The following is a 20,653-nucleotide window of genomic DNA, read 5'->3' on the forward strand; positions in this document are numbered from 1 at the left end:
GATATAAGACAATCGAATTTTGCTGGGTCCCCAGACATATTGGTGTTGTTTTAATGACCTTGGGGACGCCACTGCTAAAGACGCCATTCGTGCTTGTCCTGTCTTCCAGAACGTTGGGAGGACAAATGGTTAGGAATTATGAATAACAAATTGCGTACTCTTAAGGTGACTTATCCCCCATGGCCACCGTCTTGCCACAATATTAGGCCGTGGCTAATTGTTCTGGCGAGACAAGGTATTGGCCACACTAGCTTAAGTCGTGGACAATACCTGTACCATATTGTCCGATGTGCGTTGCCTTGCCTAATGTCGTTCACCACCACCACCACCTTGAATACCATGTTTTTGAGAATGATCGTAATTCTTGTTTTCCCAGTGTCCCTGTGGGTCATGTGTCGTTCTGGGCAATGTGTCCTGAGCCACGTGTCCCCCTGGGTCACGTGGCCGTTGATGAGTACGATACCTTTGACGTCACTTGTGTCTTTTTTTTGCTCTCATTTACATCGTGAGCTACGGTAAATCTTTCTTTTGTATATTGATAGTTTCTTTTGTATAGTTTGAGGAGAGACAGTTGCAGGCGAGTCACGTGGCAGACTCTCATCTCAGCCGCCAGCGGGAGCGGACGTGTCCACTCTGCCACTTCACAAGTCACCCAACACTACTGCGACCCGTAGAGGGGGTAGCATTCCGGAGGAACAATGCGCCACAAAGTGTACCTTCCTGGAGAACCATACTCTCACCTTGACCGACCTCTTGAAAACCATCAAATCCATCGCTAACGTGACACCCATCGACGTCAAAGAGAAGGAGAAGAGTGTATACTATTCTACTCCCACGAGGAAGACCTCGAGGGACATGTTTTGGCTAGCCGGACGAGCCATGACTGACGCCCATCTCGAACTCACGTTTTCACAACGCTTCCTAGCGGAGAGAAACGTCTTTGTCAAAGGAGCCTGCACCTGGATTTCAGACCGCGAACTCCCAGACAATATCGACGCCCAAAACCCACTTCTGACGACGTCCAACTTGACTGTCATCAGCTGCAACGTCGGGGAAAGGCCAACCACGAAGGTGACTTAGATTTCCATAATTTAAAATCTAAGAGCCTAAGGCCTCCAGTCTTGTATCCGCAATTAATCGAAACCAATAAGAAAGGCAAAACAAATATTATTGATAATATATATGGTTGCCACTCGCCCTGCCTCCACACTACTTAGGTTCCCTATATACTCAACCAACATGACACGTTTAACCATTAAATTCCAGAAACTCTATGACGTCGCTACAACATAGATATATAGCGCTTTGGGTACGTTGTCTGCGTGATGATTGGTGCCCAACGGGCGGGCATTCCAGGAAGCTCTATTTTGTTTTCTCGGTGAAGACATTTATTCACATCATCCAGAAAATTTTCTTATGGAAAACACGGCAATTTTGTATTCTTTTGGGTATAATAGTCGACCGTGAAAAATACAGCTGACTTTTTTCTAAATATTCGACCCAGCATCGCACCGAATTTAAAGCTGGAGACGAGGCGCAAGTCACTAGCGTTTACTGACTGACAGAATTTAGGTTTTACGACATAATAAACTTAGGCCAGAGCGAAGGAGGGAAATGATCCAAGAGAGCCTACGTCAGCTCGTATGGAACGAAAGGAGAAAAAACTATTATTACAAAAGAAAACGCACAGGAGCCGTGATGAGGATTCGAACCTATGCGCTGGGTATTCCCAGACGCACGTTCGAATCCACATCACGGCTCCTATGGATTTTCTCATTCATATATCACGATAATGTGATTTCTGTGCGTTATTAAACTATTCACCTGAAAACACATATGTATACATAAATCTTACAAGTAATAAAGTGTTAATTTAAAGAAATGGTCATTATTACTAGTAAGATATTGTGTAAAAGTTCAAAAAAGTAAAAGAAAAGTAAAATGTAAAAGTAAGATATTGTGTAAAAGTGAAGTGGTCTGCACTTCAAAGAAATGTATTCCGTGTAACAAGGAACATTAAAATGCGATGGCCAGTGATCACGCCCAACCAAGCACTACTCTCACAATGCCATGATAAAACAGATTTGAAGCGAGTGCAAGAAGGTTGGACGGTCGGGGATTGAACACCGACCTGCATGAAGCGAGACCGTCGCTCTACCCTCCAGCTCAAGTGAGTGAGAATTCGCGAATTTTGGGTTGTCGTGTTCTTTAAATGCCGTCCTGCCATTTAAATAGCATCCCGTTGCTTTAGGTCACTGTGATACCAGTCCATCCTCAAGCAGAGTATTTACCTCACAGAACTCCTACAGTAAATTACCCGAACCTAACCTAACTGAGGAACTACGAATAGAAAACGGAACATCACGTCAATTTTGCGAACCGCTATGATATTTTAATACATCAGTTATTTTGGGCCCCTAGGGGGATTGATGCGTCAAAATGCGGTCTACTACTCGATAGACCGAGTTACTGTTACATTGGTCTTGATATATTTGTTCTGGGGTTACCTTGGGGCTTTTAGATTTTTGTCACTGATTTATTCCGTTTTTAATTTGTCTAATTGTTTAATTATTCAATTTCTCTCATTCTTTCTTTTTTTTATACTTTCATTCTGTCTCTCTCTCTTTCTCTCTCTCTTTCTCATCTCTCTGTTTTCCCCCCTTCTCATCTCACTCTCCCTCCTTCTCACACCTCTCCCCGACTTCTCATCTGTCTCACCAATCCCTCTGGTCTCTCTCATCTCTCCCCTTATACTCCTCATCTCTCCCTTTCCCTCCCATCTCTCTCTTCCCCCCCCCCTCCCCCGTCCCTCTACCCACCCGTGCCTTAATTAACAAGGCAATCCATCCGGCTGGATTGCCTGGTATTCCCCAGCCGAGCTCCGCCGGCCAGCCATGTCTTCCCTCCCGTCGCAGGCGTGTCCGTGGTGTCGCTGGACAAGGCCCTCGAGGTGAACCATGTCTCCGCGCGCGTCGGAGACAACCTGGAGATCAAGTGCGACGTCACGGGCACCCCCACACCCCCCATCGTCTGGAGGAGGAACAGCCTCGATCTGGCGGCTCTTAACTCCGAGGTGAGGAAAGGTTTGGGGCGCGTCGTTCGTCGAGGACGTGGCACAGGTGGACACTGTGTAACATGTATACAGGGACACTATAACATGTATACGGGGATATTATAGCATGTATACAGGGACACTATAGCATGTATACGGGGACACTATAACATGTATACAGGGACACACTATAGCATGTATACGGGGAACATAACACACTATAACATGTATACAAGAGAACCTACCAAATAACATTACAGTAGAACAAACATTATAAAACATTCATAAATCCATAAAACATCGAGTTTAAGAAACTTGACATAACTAAATCTGGTACATTGAAATAACTCTGTCTATACATCTCCTAATTTTGATTTATTTCCAGTGAAATTGTTAAATAATGTGATTTTTCTCCTGACACACATATTAAGCCTTGTGGAATGTTGTGAATAACCGGGTGTTGGTTTCTGTGGGCAGGACATCCGGGTCTTCATGGATGGTTCGCTGTACCTGACCCGTCTCCAGCTGGTCCACGCTGGTAACTACACCTGCCACGCCGATCGTAACAAGGATGTAGTTCAGACCCACATTCTGACAGTCCACAGTAAGTACTCACACTCGTGGAATTGCTATATATGGAAAGTCCAAAGGTGTATGTGTGTGTGTTGACCAGACTACACACTAGAAGGGACGACGACGTTTCGGTCCGTCCTGGACCATTCTCAAGTCGATTGTGACAATCAAGACAATCGACTTGAGAATGGTCCAGGAAGGACCGAAACGTCGTCGTTCCTTCACCTTCTAGTGTGTTGTCTGGTCAACTTACTTTAGCCACGTTATTGTGACTCAACGCCTGCATGTGTGTGTGTTTGTTTGTGTATTCACCTAGTTGTGTTTGCGGGGGTTGAGCTCTTCTCTTTCGGCCCGCCTCTCAACTGTCAATCGACTGTTACCAACTACTAATTTCCCCCCCCCCCACACACACACCCAGGAAGCAGCTCCGTAACAGCTGTCTAACTCCCTGGTACCTATTTACTGCTAGGTAACAGGGTCATTCAGGGTGAAAGATACTTTGCCTATTTGTTTCTGCCTGTTCCGGGAATCGAACCCGGGCCACAGAATTGCAAGTCCTGCGTGCTGTTCACTCAGTTATCAGACTCCCTGTGCGTGTGTGTGTGCGCGCGTGCGTGTGTGTGGCAGTTGTGACCACAGCCAAGCAAATGTGACAGTTGAGAGGCGGGACCAAAGAGCCGGAGCTCCATCCCAGCAAGTACAACTAGGTGAGTACAGTAAGTCCTCGGAACAGTGGAATTACCATCTACAAAGTCCACTGATGTGTATCAGACTTGTAATCACAGTTCACAGTAAGTCCGCAGCTGAGTGTATCAGACTCGTGTAATCACAGTCCAATGAATCATAAGCCTCGCGCACCACTCACATATTAACAACTTGTATATATCTCTAATTATCACAAGAAATTCCTACGAGCAGAAATGTATTCAGACTATAGGAACGGCTCTAAGTTGAAGCTATAATACCTGGCATTACTATTTTTGTATATAAAATTTGTCATATATTATCTCAAAATTCTTGCTCTGTAGAGAATAAAACTTAAGATTTGAGTAAATGTTTATATGCAGACGTTACATACAATAAGATATGAAATAAAGGAACTTAAATATAGTTTTATCGTAGAGTATGCAGGTCTTCTGTGGTGCTTTGTGTATATGGTATAAATGATTTGTTATCATTTTATTAATTCTGATAGAATTTACCTACTTAAAATTATCTGTTAGATTAAGGACCTGCCCGAAACGCTGCGCGTACTAGTGGCTTTATAAGAGTGCAATTACTGTGCTATGCTATGTCTTCTCACAAACCCAATGTACCTTCTTGTATATAAATAAATAAATAAATAAATGGTACAGATTAGGTGTCATTGAGAGTAGCTATTGTGTAAATGGATATTCAGTTATCAATTGATATACTAACAATGTTCAATTTAGGCAGGGAGGGAGATGCAGGTCTAGACAGCATGGCGTTTTATTTATAAAACAGACCATGATGTCACCGGTATAGATGCCATGTATTCCTTATTTTCAGTACTTATAAAACAATCTAGCATCAACTCCTCATATTATGAACCTAACCTAGGTAGTACTTTATCCTACAAATAATCTTCAATCCTAACAAATCTCATTTGTGTTTATAGTAGTAATACGTGTCCAGCTCAAGTTTATTATTGGAGTTCTGAAGGGTAGAACAAAGTGGAGCAGATTGGCCATAAACATAACCTATGTCTAATCAATCCTAGGCATAACATAGGCAATCTTAGGCTTGATTTAGAACACATGTGTACTAAACTAGCCCCGGAAAAAGTTAGGTTTCATTAATAGTCCAAAACGTGGACCTTACTGTGGTGCAATAGTTGTTACTTTGCACTTCCAGCCATAGTAACTATACATGGTATCACTTTTGGATGACAGGTTTTATATTCACGATGTTTGTGATTCCACACACACACACACACACACACACACACACACACACACACACACACACACACACACACACACACACACACACACACACACTGGTCCAGCTAATTGGCCTAGTTCACAAGCTGTTACCATCTGGCGCGCTTGGAAGCAACTTCATTTTAATTTAATTTGTTGTTTAGGAAATCCTACATTTTTTCTTGTATTCAAATCCTGAAATGCCTGGCACTGATTCTTCCACCAGCGGTGCCAACTGTGCAGGTGACTCCACACATCCAGAGCCTGCGGCCGGGAGAGGAAGCCATCATGAGCTGTAGAGCTACGGGCGAGCCATTCCCCAAGGTAAGGTCCTGCCCCCTACGTTCTTCTCTACAGCGCTAGAGCCGTTGTTGTGGTTGTCATCAGTTCTAGTTTTGTTTGTCAGGCTTCATCTGTGGTGTTATATGGTTTGAATTATGTTATAATTCATATTATTGTACAATGTTAACATTTCGTGACATACTGTATGCAAGAAACCGAGTTTGAGTACATATTAATGTACTTGAAAATATCAGCTTCGAAAAGCAAGTGAAAATAATTGGTTATTTCGACCCCCGCAATGGTCCCCCTCTTCAAAAAAAGAGTAGAGAACAGAGTGGTATTTGAGTGTGTGAAGGTTGGCAGCACACAGTTTGAGTGCATGTGCTTGCTTGCTCTCTCCGTAGGTTGAGTGGCTGAAGAACGACGAGCCGCTGCGCGTGGACATCCCGCACAAGTACGAGGTGGTGGGCAATGGTACGCAGCTGCGGGTACGCAACATCGGCTACGCGGACACCGGGGCTTACATGTGTCAGGCCACCAGCGTTGGCGGCATGGCCAGGGATATCAGCTCGCTCATCGTCCAGGAGAACCCGGCACCCAGTAAGGCACCTTCTCTTCTTTAAGAGAATCTGAAAAGATATAGAAGATGGGGGTACATAAAGAAGACCTGCCAGCTCATATCATGGAGAGGATTAGTTTGGTATAGGCTTCAAGAATGTATATAAATTGGATAAGTTTAGATTCATAAGAATACAAGAATTAAGGAACTGCAGGTCTATTGACCCACATGTGGCAGCGTTTGTTTATATCTACCCAAACGCATTCACATGTCTACCCTATGCTTGAAATTGTAACATATATAAAGGCAAAAGATCATCAAGGCAAATGGGGCGGCTTTCGATAAGCCGCCGGCTTCCTGTCCTCGTCGAGGCCAGCTAGGGTTATTGGCCATCAGGTAAATATACAATTTTGGATAACAATATTCAAAGAGTATGGTTTTTTTATGTTTCTTTAATATGTTTGGGCTACAACAGCTGGATGTTAGAAATGGAACAACTGTATCATGATAGGTTGAGATAAGGATGCTTGTTGCATGCTGCTTGTGGAGTCATATGAGGAGGACGTGGTACTGAAGGTGACTGCAAGTGGAGAGTTTGAATGAAGCCGAGAGTAGAGAGCTTGGGTGAGGCCAGGAGAGGAGTTTGAAGGAGGGCGAGAGCGGAGAACTCAGTTGAGGCTAGAAGTGGATGTCTGCTCTGTAGCAAGGCTAGTTGGAACTAGACTAGTAGTAGTAGCGTAGTAACCCCCGTAGTAGCCACCCCACGGGGTTATAAACCTATGGAACTGCCTACCCGTCGAAGTCGTAAGTGCCAAAACTCGTGTTAATCTTTAAAAATCCAGCTGGAAAAAATCCTCAGGGCAAATGGAGGGGGGAGGGACCTTGAACAAGCCGCTGGCTTCCTGTCTTCGTCGAAGCCACTAGTGTGTTAATGGCCCTCAGGTAAATTCAGAAGGTGATCGTTCCCTGGGTCACTGGTGGAGCACGTTGATCCGGTGCATATTGACACGCAAGGCACTGTATGAACGGGCTCAGTCACCGAGACCATACAGGGTAGTGGTAGCAGAGATGAGAATGGGGTTGTAGTGTCCTGGGTCGCTGGTAGAGCATGCAGATCTGGTGCCAATTGAGACAGGTAGCATGCAGACAGGCTCGTTTGCCAGGGGCCATAGGTGGTGATGTAGGCAACATTGTGTTGAGTAATGCAGGAGCATCGAGGTCACGGAGAGGCATAATGGCAGCTTTTCGGACTGGTCAGGAGAGAAGAGATATTGTTGGATCTGCATTGCCCGGTGGCGACAAAGAGTTTTTTTTTATTATTATTATTTTCTACCACAGACGTGGCCACACATTTACAATGCTAACCAGCATATATACATTTTTTCTGTCCTCCATGGACAGGGTTAGAGATGTATTAAACATATAGTTCAGGGGTTTATTGAACAATCAACCACAGAAGGTGATTCGGTGCTTTTAAAATGCTAAGCTAATCTACATACGTAAATACACAGATACACAGATTTACGTATGCCCTACATAAGACAAAGAGTTGGCAGGCCAAGCTGTATATAGGTCCCACATGGTGTAGTTTACGTAGCAGATGATGCTGTGGGGTGACCAGGTGGAGATGATCAGGGTGAAAATCGCAGCTGTGACAAGGTCGCAGGCAGCAGTGGTGGTTGAAGTCCAGTGAGAAGCCATGTTGTATTCTAGATGTTTTTTGGCACTCTTTGGAGCACATAAGATTTTGGGTGACGAAAGAGTATAGTGGCTTTTTTATGCTTATTTAATATACCTGTAGTTTGATTATAACAGTTGGCTGTTAGAAATGGAACTTTGATATAACACAGTTCTTCACCTTATGGTGAAGAACTGTTATATCAAAGTTAGCAACCTCAATCAATGAATTGTTGACCCACTAAACCAGACTTGAACCTATAATACAGTAATTTTGTATGCAACTATGAGCAATGTTAAAAACTTGACTAAGGGAATCACCAGGATAAAAGTGTAAAGCTAGTATAATTAAGTAGCATTTGGAAGAGTTATGAGGACAATGTGCTTGGTTTACAAGCAGCATAAATAAAGATGTCTGACCACTTGGAACGTCAGGGATAGAATGCCGACCCTGCAAGAAGTGAGGGTATTGCTTGACCGACCAGTCCAAGTGGATGGATGATATCTAAGGATTAAATTTTTTAAATTGAAGTAGAATATCATTATTTTACTCCATACCAACCCTTCACAAATTGTTGGCTATATTGTCTAGATTACCAGTTGGAAAGCATCATCTAAATACTAAGGGTCTTGTAACGTGGACTGGTCGGGTATTAAACAATCATGTCTTACGAAATCAGTGCTTAATACCCGATGGTCCAAATGGGCACCGTCCTCATGCCCCAATTCAGCTTCCTCGTGCCTCGGCTCCTTGTCCTCATACTACCTTCAAGGTGCTATACAGTCATGCTGGCTTAGCATTTTCTCTTGATAATTAGCTTACCTTGCGACTATGTTTTGCAGCGGGGGAGCAGCAGGAGAGCAGAGTGTTCGTGTTCCATGACTGGGGAATAGCAGTCTATGAGCCAGACGAGTGCCGACTTTTCCACGTTATTCAAGGAACTGATGTCATCCCCGGCACGCAGGAGTATGTCTGCGGTGACAAAGGTAATTGGGGGACTGCAGGGGGTAAACGGAGAGTGTAAGTGTGTGATTTGTCTGATTGATTGATGATTGTTGATGAAGATTAAGCCATCCAAAAGGTGGCACGGGCATGAATAGCCCGTAAGTGGTGGCCCTTTTGAGCCATAACCAGTATCAGTAGATGATACTATAGATCTGTGGAGGTGCGACTGCACCCTGCGGGACTGGAGATGTCTCCCGTGTGGTTTGTCTATGTGTATTTTCTATTTATGCCTGCAGGATCGAACCATTAGCTATTGAACCCCGCCTTTCTAGTCGGCATTGTATAATGTTTAGTTCATTCACCCCATACCCATCTTGTGGGTGGTAGTGGAAAGGGTTACAGAGGCACATAATGGGCTCAGGGACTGAACCCCACAATTCATTTAGCTAAACAAGTTACAATCTTGATGAGCTAGTTACAAAATTCAGTATAAGTCGTCACACCATCGTTGGGTTCGAGATCGACCACAAGTACAGTTTCTAAATTAAGCAACTGACATATGTGGAGAGCTAGTGTCACAATTGATATATTTGTCCTGCACACCGCCCCCCCCATCCAGTGGGCAGCGGTGGATAGGTTACAATCACGAGTCTAAGCCGAGCAGTAATAACATCTAGAAGTCTGCTGATTTTATTGGATGAACCATAGATGTGTGGCTCCTCTAGCATGATAGATATTGATAGATGGAATTACTGGTGTCGATTTCACTTTGCCTCAGATCTACAAGGTTTTGTTGAAGTTGTATAATGTACTGGCGCCTGACCAATTTTTCTGTCCTAAATTACTCTCTCACACACACACACATCCCAGGTGCCTATACTGCTAGGTGAATAGATGCATCAGGAGGCATTGTATATTTCCTTTTGTTCTGCCATGTTCCCCCCTTTTTTTATTTTTTATTTTCTCAGCACAATTTATACTTTAATCTCAATTAGTATTAAGTTTTAATCTTAATATTGTTCTGCCCGAAATTCTTTGTGTAATAGTGGCTTTAGGCATTGTATGCACTAGCTCTCTCTATAAATCCATCAACGTTTGTATCTCACCTTGTATGTATGTACTTTACCTGAATAAACATTTGATTTAATTTGAGGTGAAAAACTCTGCCCATTTTCTTCTTTTCAGCTGGGAATTGAACCCAGGTCTGTGAACTGTGAATCCCGAATTTTTATATATCACCTGGGGCCCACCATCTTTATGTATGGTTGTATGTATGTATGTATACAGTAATGTGTTTCAGTAAAACAGTATTTATTTACAACATAAAACTTAAGCAATGTCAGTTGTGCTAACATATCGTTGGTGTCATGGACAGGTACAAATTGCTCATGGGGGCGAGCGATCAACGTGGCCGAGAGGTACATCTATGTCACTCAGCCCAGGAGGGACAGAGTGCTGGTCGTCTCGGTACCCCAGATGGTCGTCGTGGATGTGAGTATAAAGGCGCTTACTTCACATGCCGGCATGTGCCTGGCTTCTCTTTCTGCTTAGTTTGGTTTGGTCTTATATAAGGCCTATCAGTCTCTGGAGGGTTATTAAGCCAACCTGTCCTCCCAAATAATACACCTCATTTTGAAAGCTATAATCCTGGAACCATATCTTGAGGTGCTTCCGGGGCTTAGCGTCCCCGCGGCCCGGTCGTCGACCAGGCCTCCTGGTTGCTGGACAAAATATGGGGTACTGTGTCAGTACCTCAGTGGACAAAAATATGGGGTACTGTGAAAAGTAGCGGCTCACAAGCATCCATGGTTTCTATGCATTGGTTTGGTTAGGGTTGGTGAGTGTCTTTGGATTGGCATGCTTCAATACCCTGTATTTTTGTCTGTTTTAGCAAGTCAAGAGAATGGGGCTGATTAAACCCACCACATTAGCTTGCTGACCAATCAAGAAGTATATTTGGGTGATTTAATATTCCAGTAATCTCTGTACCCTGTATATGAGAGAGATGCACTGGTACACATCTCAGTGTAAATATCCCTGTCATGCCATCCTGCTGATCACATACTGATAAGCATTATCCACCCTTTCATGTGTTATTTTTGTATATTGATAGAGGATTTAATTTAAAGTGTTGCTTCATTTATTTATAATTAATTTTATTTTACTTCAACCACTTACAGGATAGTTATGTAAGATCATAAGAATCTTGGTGTGTAAATTACTTTCTTGCAAAAATCATTAACACTTATATGATAGAAAATAATTATTGCAGGAAACAAATAATTTATGGCAAGGATATCATCTCTGACCTCTTGGAAGGATGTGAGCAAATGGCACCATATCAATCACCAAGGAATGAGTCACTCCATGTTACATGGTAGACACCATTGGGGACTCTAAAGTCAACCCTGCCAAGGAAGAGGCTAGGGAAAAGAAAAAGGATTCAAAGATGTATTCAAGGACAAAACCTGGTCTGGGTCCACTATAGCCAGAGTTATGGAGCCCAATCTTCCAACACAATCTGACTCGGGGTGGCCTGATCACCCACCCAATGAGTCTGAGAAGCACTCCCACCATAATGGAGCCCAACAAGGGAAGGAACAAGCACATGGGCAAGCAACCTCAGGGGTAACTGGAACAGTATATGTGAGCCACCATTGTAGGGCCTAATGGTATCCCCAGGGACCAGTAGGGATACCAACCCCATAATGCCCACTTGAATTGATGTCTAACTAGACAAGCCAATTGGTTCAGGTGGGCTACACTAAGCCATCTGTTTTACCAGTCTCCTTCCTCGACCAAAGAAGCATGTTGCCTTCAAAGGGCTGCACCTGCTGGGTGGGCCTAACTCTCAGATGAAGGAACATAAGGGAATGCACGGCTCTCCATGCACAACTAATGCAAAGGAGGTGTATTTTGCTTGTACTGTATACCACAACAGTAGACAGGAGAAGGGAGCATGAGCTACCTGCTTCTACCAGCAGGCAGCACACAAGAACCCCTTCACCACATTTACCACCCACTGAGGGGGTGGTAAATTCACGCAAATTTGTGGAGTTTGATATGTCTGGTTTGCAAGACCTCGATATAATTTTCACTTCCCACTTTTCGATAGATCTTTGCATCATCTGCATATATAATGATGTTTGACAATGTTTTTCATCAATATCATCCATGTACAGTACATTACAAAGAGGGCCGGTTGACCTCAAGATGGACCCTTGCAGTACTTCACCCACAACATTTTTTCCAAGACAGGTTTTTCCATTTAGAACAACCCATAATTTGCTTTCTTTGATTTAATCATTTTTTATCCATTCCAGTATGTTATTGTTCATTCCATGCGCAGGTAGTTTTTGCATAAATCTTTCATGGGGTATCTTATCAAAAGTTTTATTGCTGCATGTACACAACAACATCTATCAACAGTCCTTTTTCCAAATATAGTTGATTACCATTCCAAAAACTTTGTAATACTGTACTGTAATTAGACAGTATAGATGGGATATTATGGCAGCAGCTTTAATCATTAATGAAAATTAATTAAATATTCTTGATTTGCAAATAGTTTTTAGCATGAAATTTTAAGGCAAGGTGCTTTGTTTGCAGGTGATTGTGACTGACCAGTATCCAGTGGACCTTTCCTACGTGCCAAACTTGGACCAAGTCTGGGTCCTCAACTGGCGCTCCACGAAGGACGAGGGAGTCAAGACCATACAGGTAATTCTCTCACCTACTAAGGTAAATTGCACATACAAATCAAAGCATTTTTTGTGTTAGATATAGGTAGTCAAATACATGCTTTGCTATTTCTGAATCAGTGTTGCAGTTAAGAAATACAGTAAATGAAAGAGTGTACACCACTGTGATAACATATTTAGGGAGACTTTTTGTTAGGTAAAAAAATTAGATAAAAAAACTGAAAATCCTTTACTGTAGTAATAATTTTGTTAATGTTATGGTGTACTTTTTCATAAACTGACCCATCTAACAACAATAGTTTGCTGCTTTGAGTAAATAATTGAGACATGCACACCTTAAACATGTCAAGATTGTTTGCCATGTTATGTTTTCACTAGGTAGATAATGCGAACCAACCATCTCTCACCGAGTAGCGAACAGAAACTTTATTTCTGGATAACGAACAGAAACTTGCCACCTCTCACTGGGTAGCAAACATGAACTTGTCATCTCTCGCTAGGTATAGTGAACAGGAACTTGCCACCTCCCACTGGGTAGCAAACATAGTACCATCTATAAAGAGCTTTAGTACTGTATATCAGTGTATGCATCTACAGGATACTTTTGAAACTCACTGATGACCACAAATTTACTATTTAAAAAAAAGTGATGTGTGCCACGGCACAGTGGTTAGCACAGTCGACCTACAACTGATTGGACCAAGGCTCAATTTCTCAGGTAAGGTGAGGTATTTGAACACATTTCTTTACATCTGATTGCCTCTGTTTACATAGTAATAAGTATCCAGGAGTTGGGCAGTTGTTCTGGGTTTCATCTTGAAGAAGGTAAGTTGTTGGCCAAGAGAGAACTTCCGTAAGTCTAGCAGGCTTTCTTTTCTCCAGCAATGGAAAAGCAGTAACTACATAAATGCAGTTACATGGAAGGTCCTTTACCTTATCTGGTGAAACACCAAGGCCTCTTTTACCCTTCTTACATCATTGCAATAGTGATTAAACTTATCAACATATCTATGGGAACATTATGTTAATTTAAAATGAGTCAAAAGATAAATAGAATGCAAAATATCTTATGAAAGAAAAACAAATATATATATATACATATATTAACTAAAACATGAAATAAGAATACAAATATCAATCACAATTGTTCACATTAATTTCCAAGATTGCACTGTAAACCTTTGTTAATTTCAGCACTAATATATTAAAATAATAAGAGGTGACGACACCAGGACTCCACAATGAACACAACATATTCTATAATACCTTGCTACCCATAGACTTCAAAGTCTTACGAGTGACTGATGAAGATTAAGCCACCTAAGAGGTGGCACGGGCATGAATAGCCTGCAAGAAGTTTTATGATTAACATCAAGTGTTTTAATTATTGAGGAATACTAGATGAAGCACAAAAATGAAGCAAGAAAGAATAGTTGTGATATTTTCAGAGTACTGTAAGATTATGCACTTGAGAGGAAAGATGCACTGTCTGCTCCATCCAATTTTGATGGCTTTCTATTTTTATAGATTTTTAAAAAAATTGCCAAGCACCAAAGTTTTTTAAGAAGTTGTTTTGGTTGTTTCTTTTTTTCTTGGGGAAGTTCTTTTGAGATTTTGAGGGCTTCAGTCTCATTTTTTAAACCACAGTGGTTTGTTTTGATTTGCCTACCTTTCTGGGTGCCTTCCCTGGTGATGGCAAAGATGATAACCTTTAAATGTAAAGTAATCAGGAGCCATCACTCCCTTCGTCTCTCTGAGGGGGACAGGTTCTGGCTCATGGTCCCCAGTAGGCAAAAAAGAACTCCACAACTGATGACACTAGGTAGTATGGCCCTTAATAAATGATAATAGCTTCAAGGGCTATCATCACTTATTAAGGGGCTCCCTCACAGAAAAGAAATTAAAATATATAGAACTGCATTACCCTAAACATGTGGGAACCCCACTGCCCCCCATCAGTTCACATACCCAGTGTTACGGGAGCAACAGCATTCATTGGGCTCGACTCGCCTTTCAAAATTTCTTCCCCCTGAAGACAAAATTACCACCCACACCTGTCCAAGCCCCAGGAATTAGACAGGTTCATATGTCTTAAATGTTAGAAGGAATAATGTGGACCTGTAAAAGCCGGAAGAATGAGGAGTGAAATGTAGAAGAGAAACCAGGACAGTAAAGAAGTTTGCCTGTTAATGATATAAATAATGATTGATACTGAGAAATTAATAACTTCAAGTATTACAGTGCAAGGATCTTGAGCTGTAAATTTAAGCTTGAAAGAGTAAAGGTGATAGTTGTGATGGCATATAGCAGGGGGCAGCCAATCTTGCTTACTGCAAGAGCCACAAATGATAAAACTCAGATGTTTGAGAGCCGTAGGACATGAATAAAATTTACACTTCATGTGTAACAATAAAAATGTGTTACAAAAATTTTATGTAAATTTAAAAAAATGCATATTAAATGCAATAATGTTTATTCATGCATGGAGTTTTTAAACTGATGAAGGTGCTCAATCTGTTGTTTGAGTTAGGAAAGCACTATTTGTCAAATATAGATACTGTTCTTAAAAGATTCCCCCATTTTGCACCCGCAAGATAACATAAGATTTTAAGGGTTGATGAATGTGAATCTTTTTGTTTGATAAGTGGTTCACTTGAGACAGTTAAGCAAGTCCCAGCTGTGTCTGGGTACAAGTGACAGGATGAACAACCCAGCGGGTTTTCATCCTATTGGGGAGTGTTGTGCAAGCTGCTATGCGGTATGTCCACTCACAGGATGAGTGGCGCTACCCAATAAACTCGCTCCTCGGGGCAAAATTTAAAATATAAATTTAAAATGAAATTGCAACAGTTGATTCTGGTACATACAATCTCTTATACATTCCAGGTAATCCGTGATGCATCACAGAAGAAGAAACATCACACGGTTCACCCAGAGCCCATTGATGGCCACTTTGATCTGGTCAAGAACTTATTTGTTCCAGCTACACAGGTAACAAACAATATCGATTTGTTTTCCAAAAATGAAATAAAAAATCATTTCAATTAAAAATGAATGAAAAACCTTGCATTGTAGGTGCATTTGTATCTTCACTGGCAGACATGTTGTGAGCAACATGTTCTCGAAACCTAAGATGATCAACATAAACTAACAGCAAATGGTTTCACAACTAAAGATAAATTTTATATATATATATATATATATATATATATATATATATATATATATATATATATATATATATATATATATATATATATATATATATATATATATATATATATATATATATATATATATATATATATATATATATATATATAATAAATATATATATATATATATATAAATATAATATAATATAATATAAAAATTGTTTTCATCAGAGCAAAGTAGAAATATACATCTACATTCTACTTTGGTCTGATGATCCACATCTTGCCCAAATCACTGTGTGTATTAGTGGCTTTAGGCATAGTATGTACTAGCTCCATCTAGAAATCCAAGATTCTATTTGTAACTCATCTTATATGTACTTTTACCTGAATAAACATTTTATTATAATTTTATTTTATTTATTTTATATATACAGTACAGTGTATATATAATACTGTATATATATATGTCTCTCATTAACTAATCTACATTAAAGGAAAATGGTTAGTCATCTTCAAATATTTTGATTCAACTAATCATCTTTATCCTTAACAGGACCTGGGCCATGACTTCAGGTATGCCTATGTGACACACACCAACCAGCGAGGTCTGTACAAGCTTGACCTGGCTAACATGAAGTATGTCAAGACTGTCGACCTCACGCCTTACAATTGTGTTCCACAACATCTTGTTTTCTCATCTCTACGTAAGAATCTTCACATTATACAGAACATCAGAAAGATATGGTTTCTCCTTGAATCATATGAGCACCAATCTTTGTCTTAAATCAATTGGCTTCTTCATGCTTCTTGCCACTATAGTATTTTAATCATATCTTTTGTTTTAACTATTCACAGCTCCTAAATTTCACACTGTTTACTGAATTATATTTTTATTTAAGTCACAAATCAGAATATATATTAAATCACTCATAAGCCATATTCCCCTCAAACACAGATGGACTGGTGGTGATGGACTGTCATGAGCCAGTGACTGGGCGGCGGACAGGACAACTGGTACTGGACTACCTGACAGATGCTGTCCTGAGTCACAAGACAACATTGATGGGACAGCCACATGTAGTTCCAGACTCCTCGCTTATTGTCACTGTTGACACTTTCAATCATGTCAAAATTGTTGTGCAGAAAGTCACAGGTAACCCAGCAATTATTTCTATTAAATTAGTTTATCTGTACAAGTATGGTGTTGAAGTAGGGGGGACAGGAAAGCTGACAAGTTGCATTTCATTTGGGGAGGCATCCATATGAGTAAATTTCCTAGCAAGGGGTTTGGCAAAATATTGTACATACCAAGTAAGGGCTTCTCCATGGATGTAAATTTCTAACACAATGCAATAGTTTAGGGAAGGATAGGCATCTGATGAGGTAGGACACTGAGCATCGAAATCACCATTCCCTTTTGGTCAGTGATTTTTCTTGCTAAGATCCATCAGTAAAGCATGATCTAATACACATGTACTGTATTTTCAACAAGAATAATGCGTGGCAAAATGTAGCAACATTCAGTGAGTGACTTCACATTTGGAGGATTTTATAAAAAGATGAATATACTGTATTCTCTTCATATTTTTTTATTTCTCAGCATTTTGCAACAGAAATTCTAGGACTGTAGTATAGTTATTCTACTACTGTATTTTGTTCTATGTTTAGAGCAGCTAGCTGTAGGCAAGAACCTGTTGTAAAAATAATAATTAGTATTTACATCTTCCATATTTCAAAGGAGCTGTGCACTTTTTATTAAAACTGTACTTAATCAGAGAGAGTTGTGGGAACTTTATTTTTTCTAGCTGAAGTGGTTAACAGACTACTTTATTAAAAAAAATTGTGAAATAGAAGAAGGTAGATGAAGCTCCATACTATCACTAGACTTGAGAGAAAAAAAAAATATTTTACACACTCAATACAAGAAGAGACCTAACCTTCAAACATACCAACACTTCAAGCAAGAAACAAATACACAGGTGTGAAGAGAGGCAGAAAAAAACTTTTAGAAGAAGTAGGAGATAAATGTAAAGACAGATTCAGTCCTGTGCACAATGAAATCATCTTACTGTGATGCATCAGTGACAAAATCATTACTTTGGAGTACAAGTGAGTGGATTTGAATTTTCCTCAAGGCTCCTACTGATTTTCTCATTGATACATCACATTAATAACAGGAACTGACCAAATTGACAAAGGGAAATTCCTGAGACTGGTAACCTCAAGAACACGAGCTCATAGATTCAAGCTAAGGACATAAAAGGTCCCCCCCCCCCCACCAAAAAAAAAAAAAAAAAAATGAAAATTTTCTGTTGCAAACAGAGTGGTAGATGGTTTGAAAAAGTAGTAGAGGCCAAAACTGTCAAGTGGTTTCAAAGCATTATATGACAGTGCTTGGAAGACGGGACACCATGAGCATAGCTCCTATCCTGTAACTACACTTGAGCGATTACACACACACACACACACACACACACACACACACACCTATACTGTTTCTGGTATATGTAAATGATCTCCCAGAGGGTATAGATTCGTTCCTCTCAATGTTTGCCGACGATGCAAAAATTATGAGGAGGATTGAAACAGAGGATGATAGTAGGAGGCTACAAGATGACCTGGATAGACTGAGTGAATGGTCCAACAAATGGCTGTTGAAGTTCAACCCGAGTAAATGCAAAGTAATGAAACTAGGCAGTGGAAACAGGAGGCCAGGCACAGGATACAGAATAGGAGATGAAGTACTTAATGAAACAGACAGAGAGAAAGATCTAGGAGTTGATATCACACCAAACCTGTCTCCTGAAGCCCACATAAAGAGAATAACGTCTGCGGCATATGCGAGGCTGGCTAACATCAGAACGGCGTTCAGGAACCTGTGTAAGGAATCATTCAGAATCTTGTACACCACATATGTAAGACCAATCCTGGAGTATGCGGCCCCAGCATGGAGCCCGTACCTTGTCAAGCACAAGACGAAGCTGGAAAAAGTCCAAAGGTATGCTACTAGACTAGTCCCAGAACTAAGAGGCATGAGTTATGAGGAAAGGCTGCGGGAAATGCACCTCACGACACTGGAAGACAGAAGAGTAAGGGGGGACATGATCACAACCTACAAAATCCTCAGGGGAATCGACCGGGTAAACAAGGACGAACTTTTCAACACTGGTGGGACGCGAACAAGGGGACACAGGTGGAAGCTGAGTACCCAAATGAGCCACAGAGACGTTAGAAAGAACTTTTTCAGTGTCAGAGTAGTTAGCAAATGGAATGCATTAGGAAGTGATGTGGTGGAGGCTGACTCCATTCACAGTTTCAAATGTAGATATGATAGAGCCCAATAGGCTCAGGAATCTGTACACCAGTTGATTGACGGTTGAGAGGCGGGACCAAAGAGCCAGAGCTCAACCCCCGCAAGCACAATTAGGTAAGTACAATTAGGTAAGTACACACACACACACACACACACACACACACACACACACACACACACACACACACACACACACACACACACAAAGCAGGTACAATGGATTGTGAGAGTACATATGATGTGATTAAGTGGTACTTTCTTGCAAAGCAAGAAGGATGAGAATTCCCCAAACTGACCTGAGCAACTGTGGTACAAAAATAAAAATTGATACTGCATTCATAGTGTAAAAGATACCAGGTCAGTGAGTACTACATTTTGTACATTACTTGTAGGGTGGCACAGAAGATTCATTGCACAAAGACAGAATTTTTGTTCCTGGGTAGTATTAGTTTCTAATTGTTTATGCCTATATAAAAGATAGCTATTATTCCCCTCAAATTTGCTGTGACCTTTGCCACAGACCGCTTAGGGAAAAATGTCCTAAATTGTGGCTTACTGATGCTGTTGTCCTTTATATGCATTACACTGGACTTCTTTAAAAAAAAAGTGGACTGGAATAATATCTTGAATTTGTTTATAACATTAGAAGCACTAATTAAAATACTAATCATGTAATTGTTCAATTTTATTCTAAATCTGTGTAGATATTCATGCGCTGGACATAATTACAATTAAATATGATTCATGTGTTACAAAGCAGGAAAACTGCATTTTTATTGAAATCTAAAAATCATTTTTATTTAAAACAGCACTTCTTTAGCTTAAAATATTACAATACAGTGGTACCTCGGAATGCGATTGTCCCTGTATGCGAGATTTTCGGAAGGCGAGGTGTATTTACTCCAAAAATTTGTCTCGGAAGGCGATGGTTACTTCGGGAGTCGAGTTTGAACGCGAGTTTGTTGATACGCGTACAGCCGACCTAGCGCGTGGTCGTTCGGCGATCGTCGCCCCTCTGCCCCGCTGCCCCTCAGTTCACCATTGTCTCGCGCGCAGTGACTACCCCCACATCAATTCTTGTCGTGAATTTTCAGTGTTTTGTTGGATTTTTGGTGATTTGTCTATACAATTTGTTATTATATATCTCACCATGAGTCCCAAGAAAGCCAGTGGTAAGGATAAAGGCCAGAAAGCTCATGTGAGGATGACAATAGAGCAGAAACAAGAGATCATTCGAAAGCATGAGAACGGTACACGTGTTGTTGATCTTTGTAGGCAGTACAACAAAGCGACATCAACAATATGCACTATACTTAAGAAGAAAAATAAGATTATGAGTGCTAATGTGGCAAAAGGAGTAAGAACATTAACGACACAAAGACCACAAATACTTGAAGAAGTGGAAAAGTTGTTATTAATTTGGATACACGACAAGGAGTTGAGGGGTGA

General features: G+C 40.9%; 1 protein-coding gene across 10 annotated transcripts in view; it reads left to right on the forward strand.

Moving 5' to 3' along the window:
* The window catches only part of LOC123770268 (follistatin-related protein 5), a 427,322-nt gene that overhangs the window by 395,757 nt on the left and 10,912 nt on the right, over positions 1–20,653 (forward strand). For 8 of the 10 annotated variants that reach the window (XM_045761955.2, XM_045761956.2, XM_069339889.1 and 5 more), the window contains 10 exons: positions 2,916–3,073; positions 3,530–3,656; positions 5,795–5,892; positions 6,255–6,450; positions 8,930–9,073; positions 10,408–10,523; positions 12,642–12,773; positions 15,620–15,724; positions 16,445–16,595; positions 16,847–17,044. In XM_045761955.2, coding sequence (XP_045617911.2) covers positions 2,916–3,073; positions 3,530–3,656; positions 5,795–5,892; positions 6,255–6,450; positions 8,930–9,073; positions 10,408–10,523; positions 12,642–12,773; positions 15,620–15,724; positions 16,445–16,595; positions 16,847–17,044 — 1,425 coding nt within the window. The remainder of the gene's footprint in view (positions 1–2,915; positions 3,074–3,529; positions 3,657–5,794; positions 5,893–6,254; positions 6,451–8,929; positions 9,074–10,407; positions 10,524–12,641; positions 12,774–15,619; positions 15,725–16,444; positions 16,596–16,846; positions 17,045–20,653) is intronic. The other 2 variants (XM_045761957.2, XM_045761959.2) reach the window with 1 other exon arrangement.

The sequence above is a fragment of the Procambarus clarkii genome, chromosome 42, assembly GCF_040958095.1.
Source record: "Procambarus clarkii isolate CNS0578487 chromosome 42, FALCON_Pclarkii_2.0, whole genome shotgun sequence".
In the NCBI taxonomy this organism is placed as follows: Eukaryota; Metazoa; Arthropoda; class Malacostraca; order Decapoda; family Cambaridae; genus Procambarus; species Procambarus clarkii.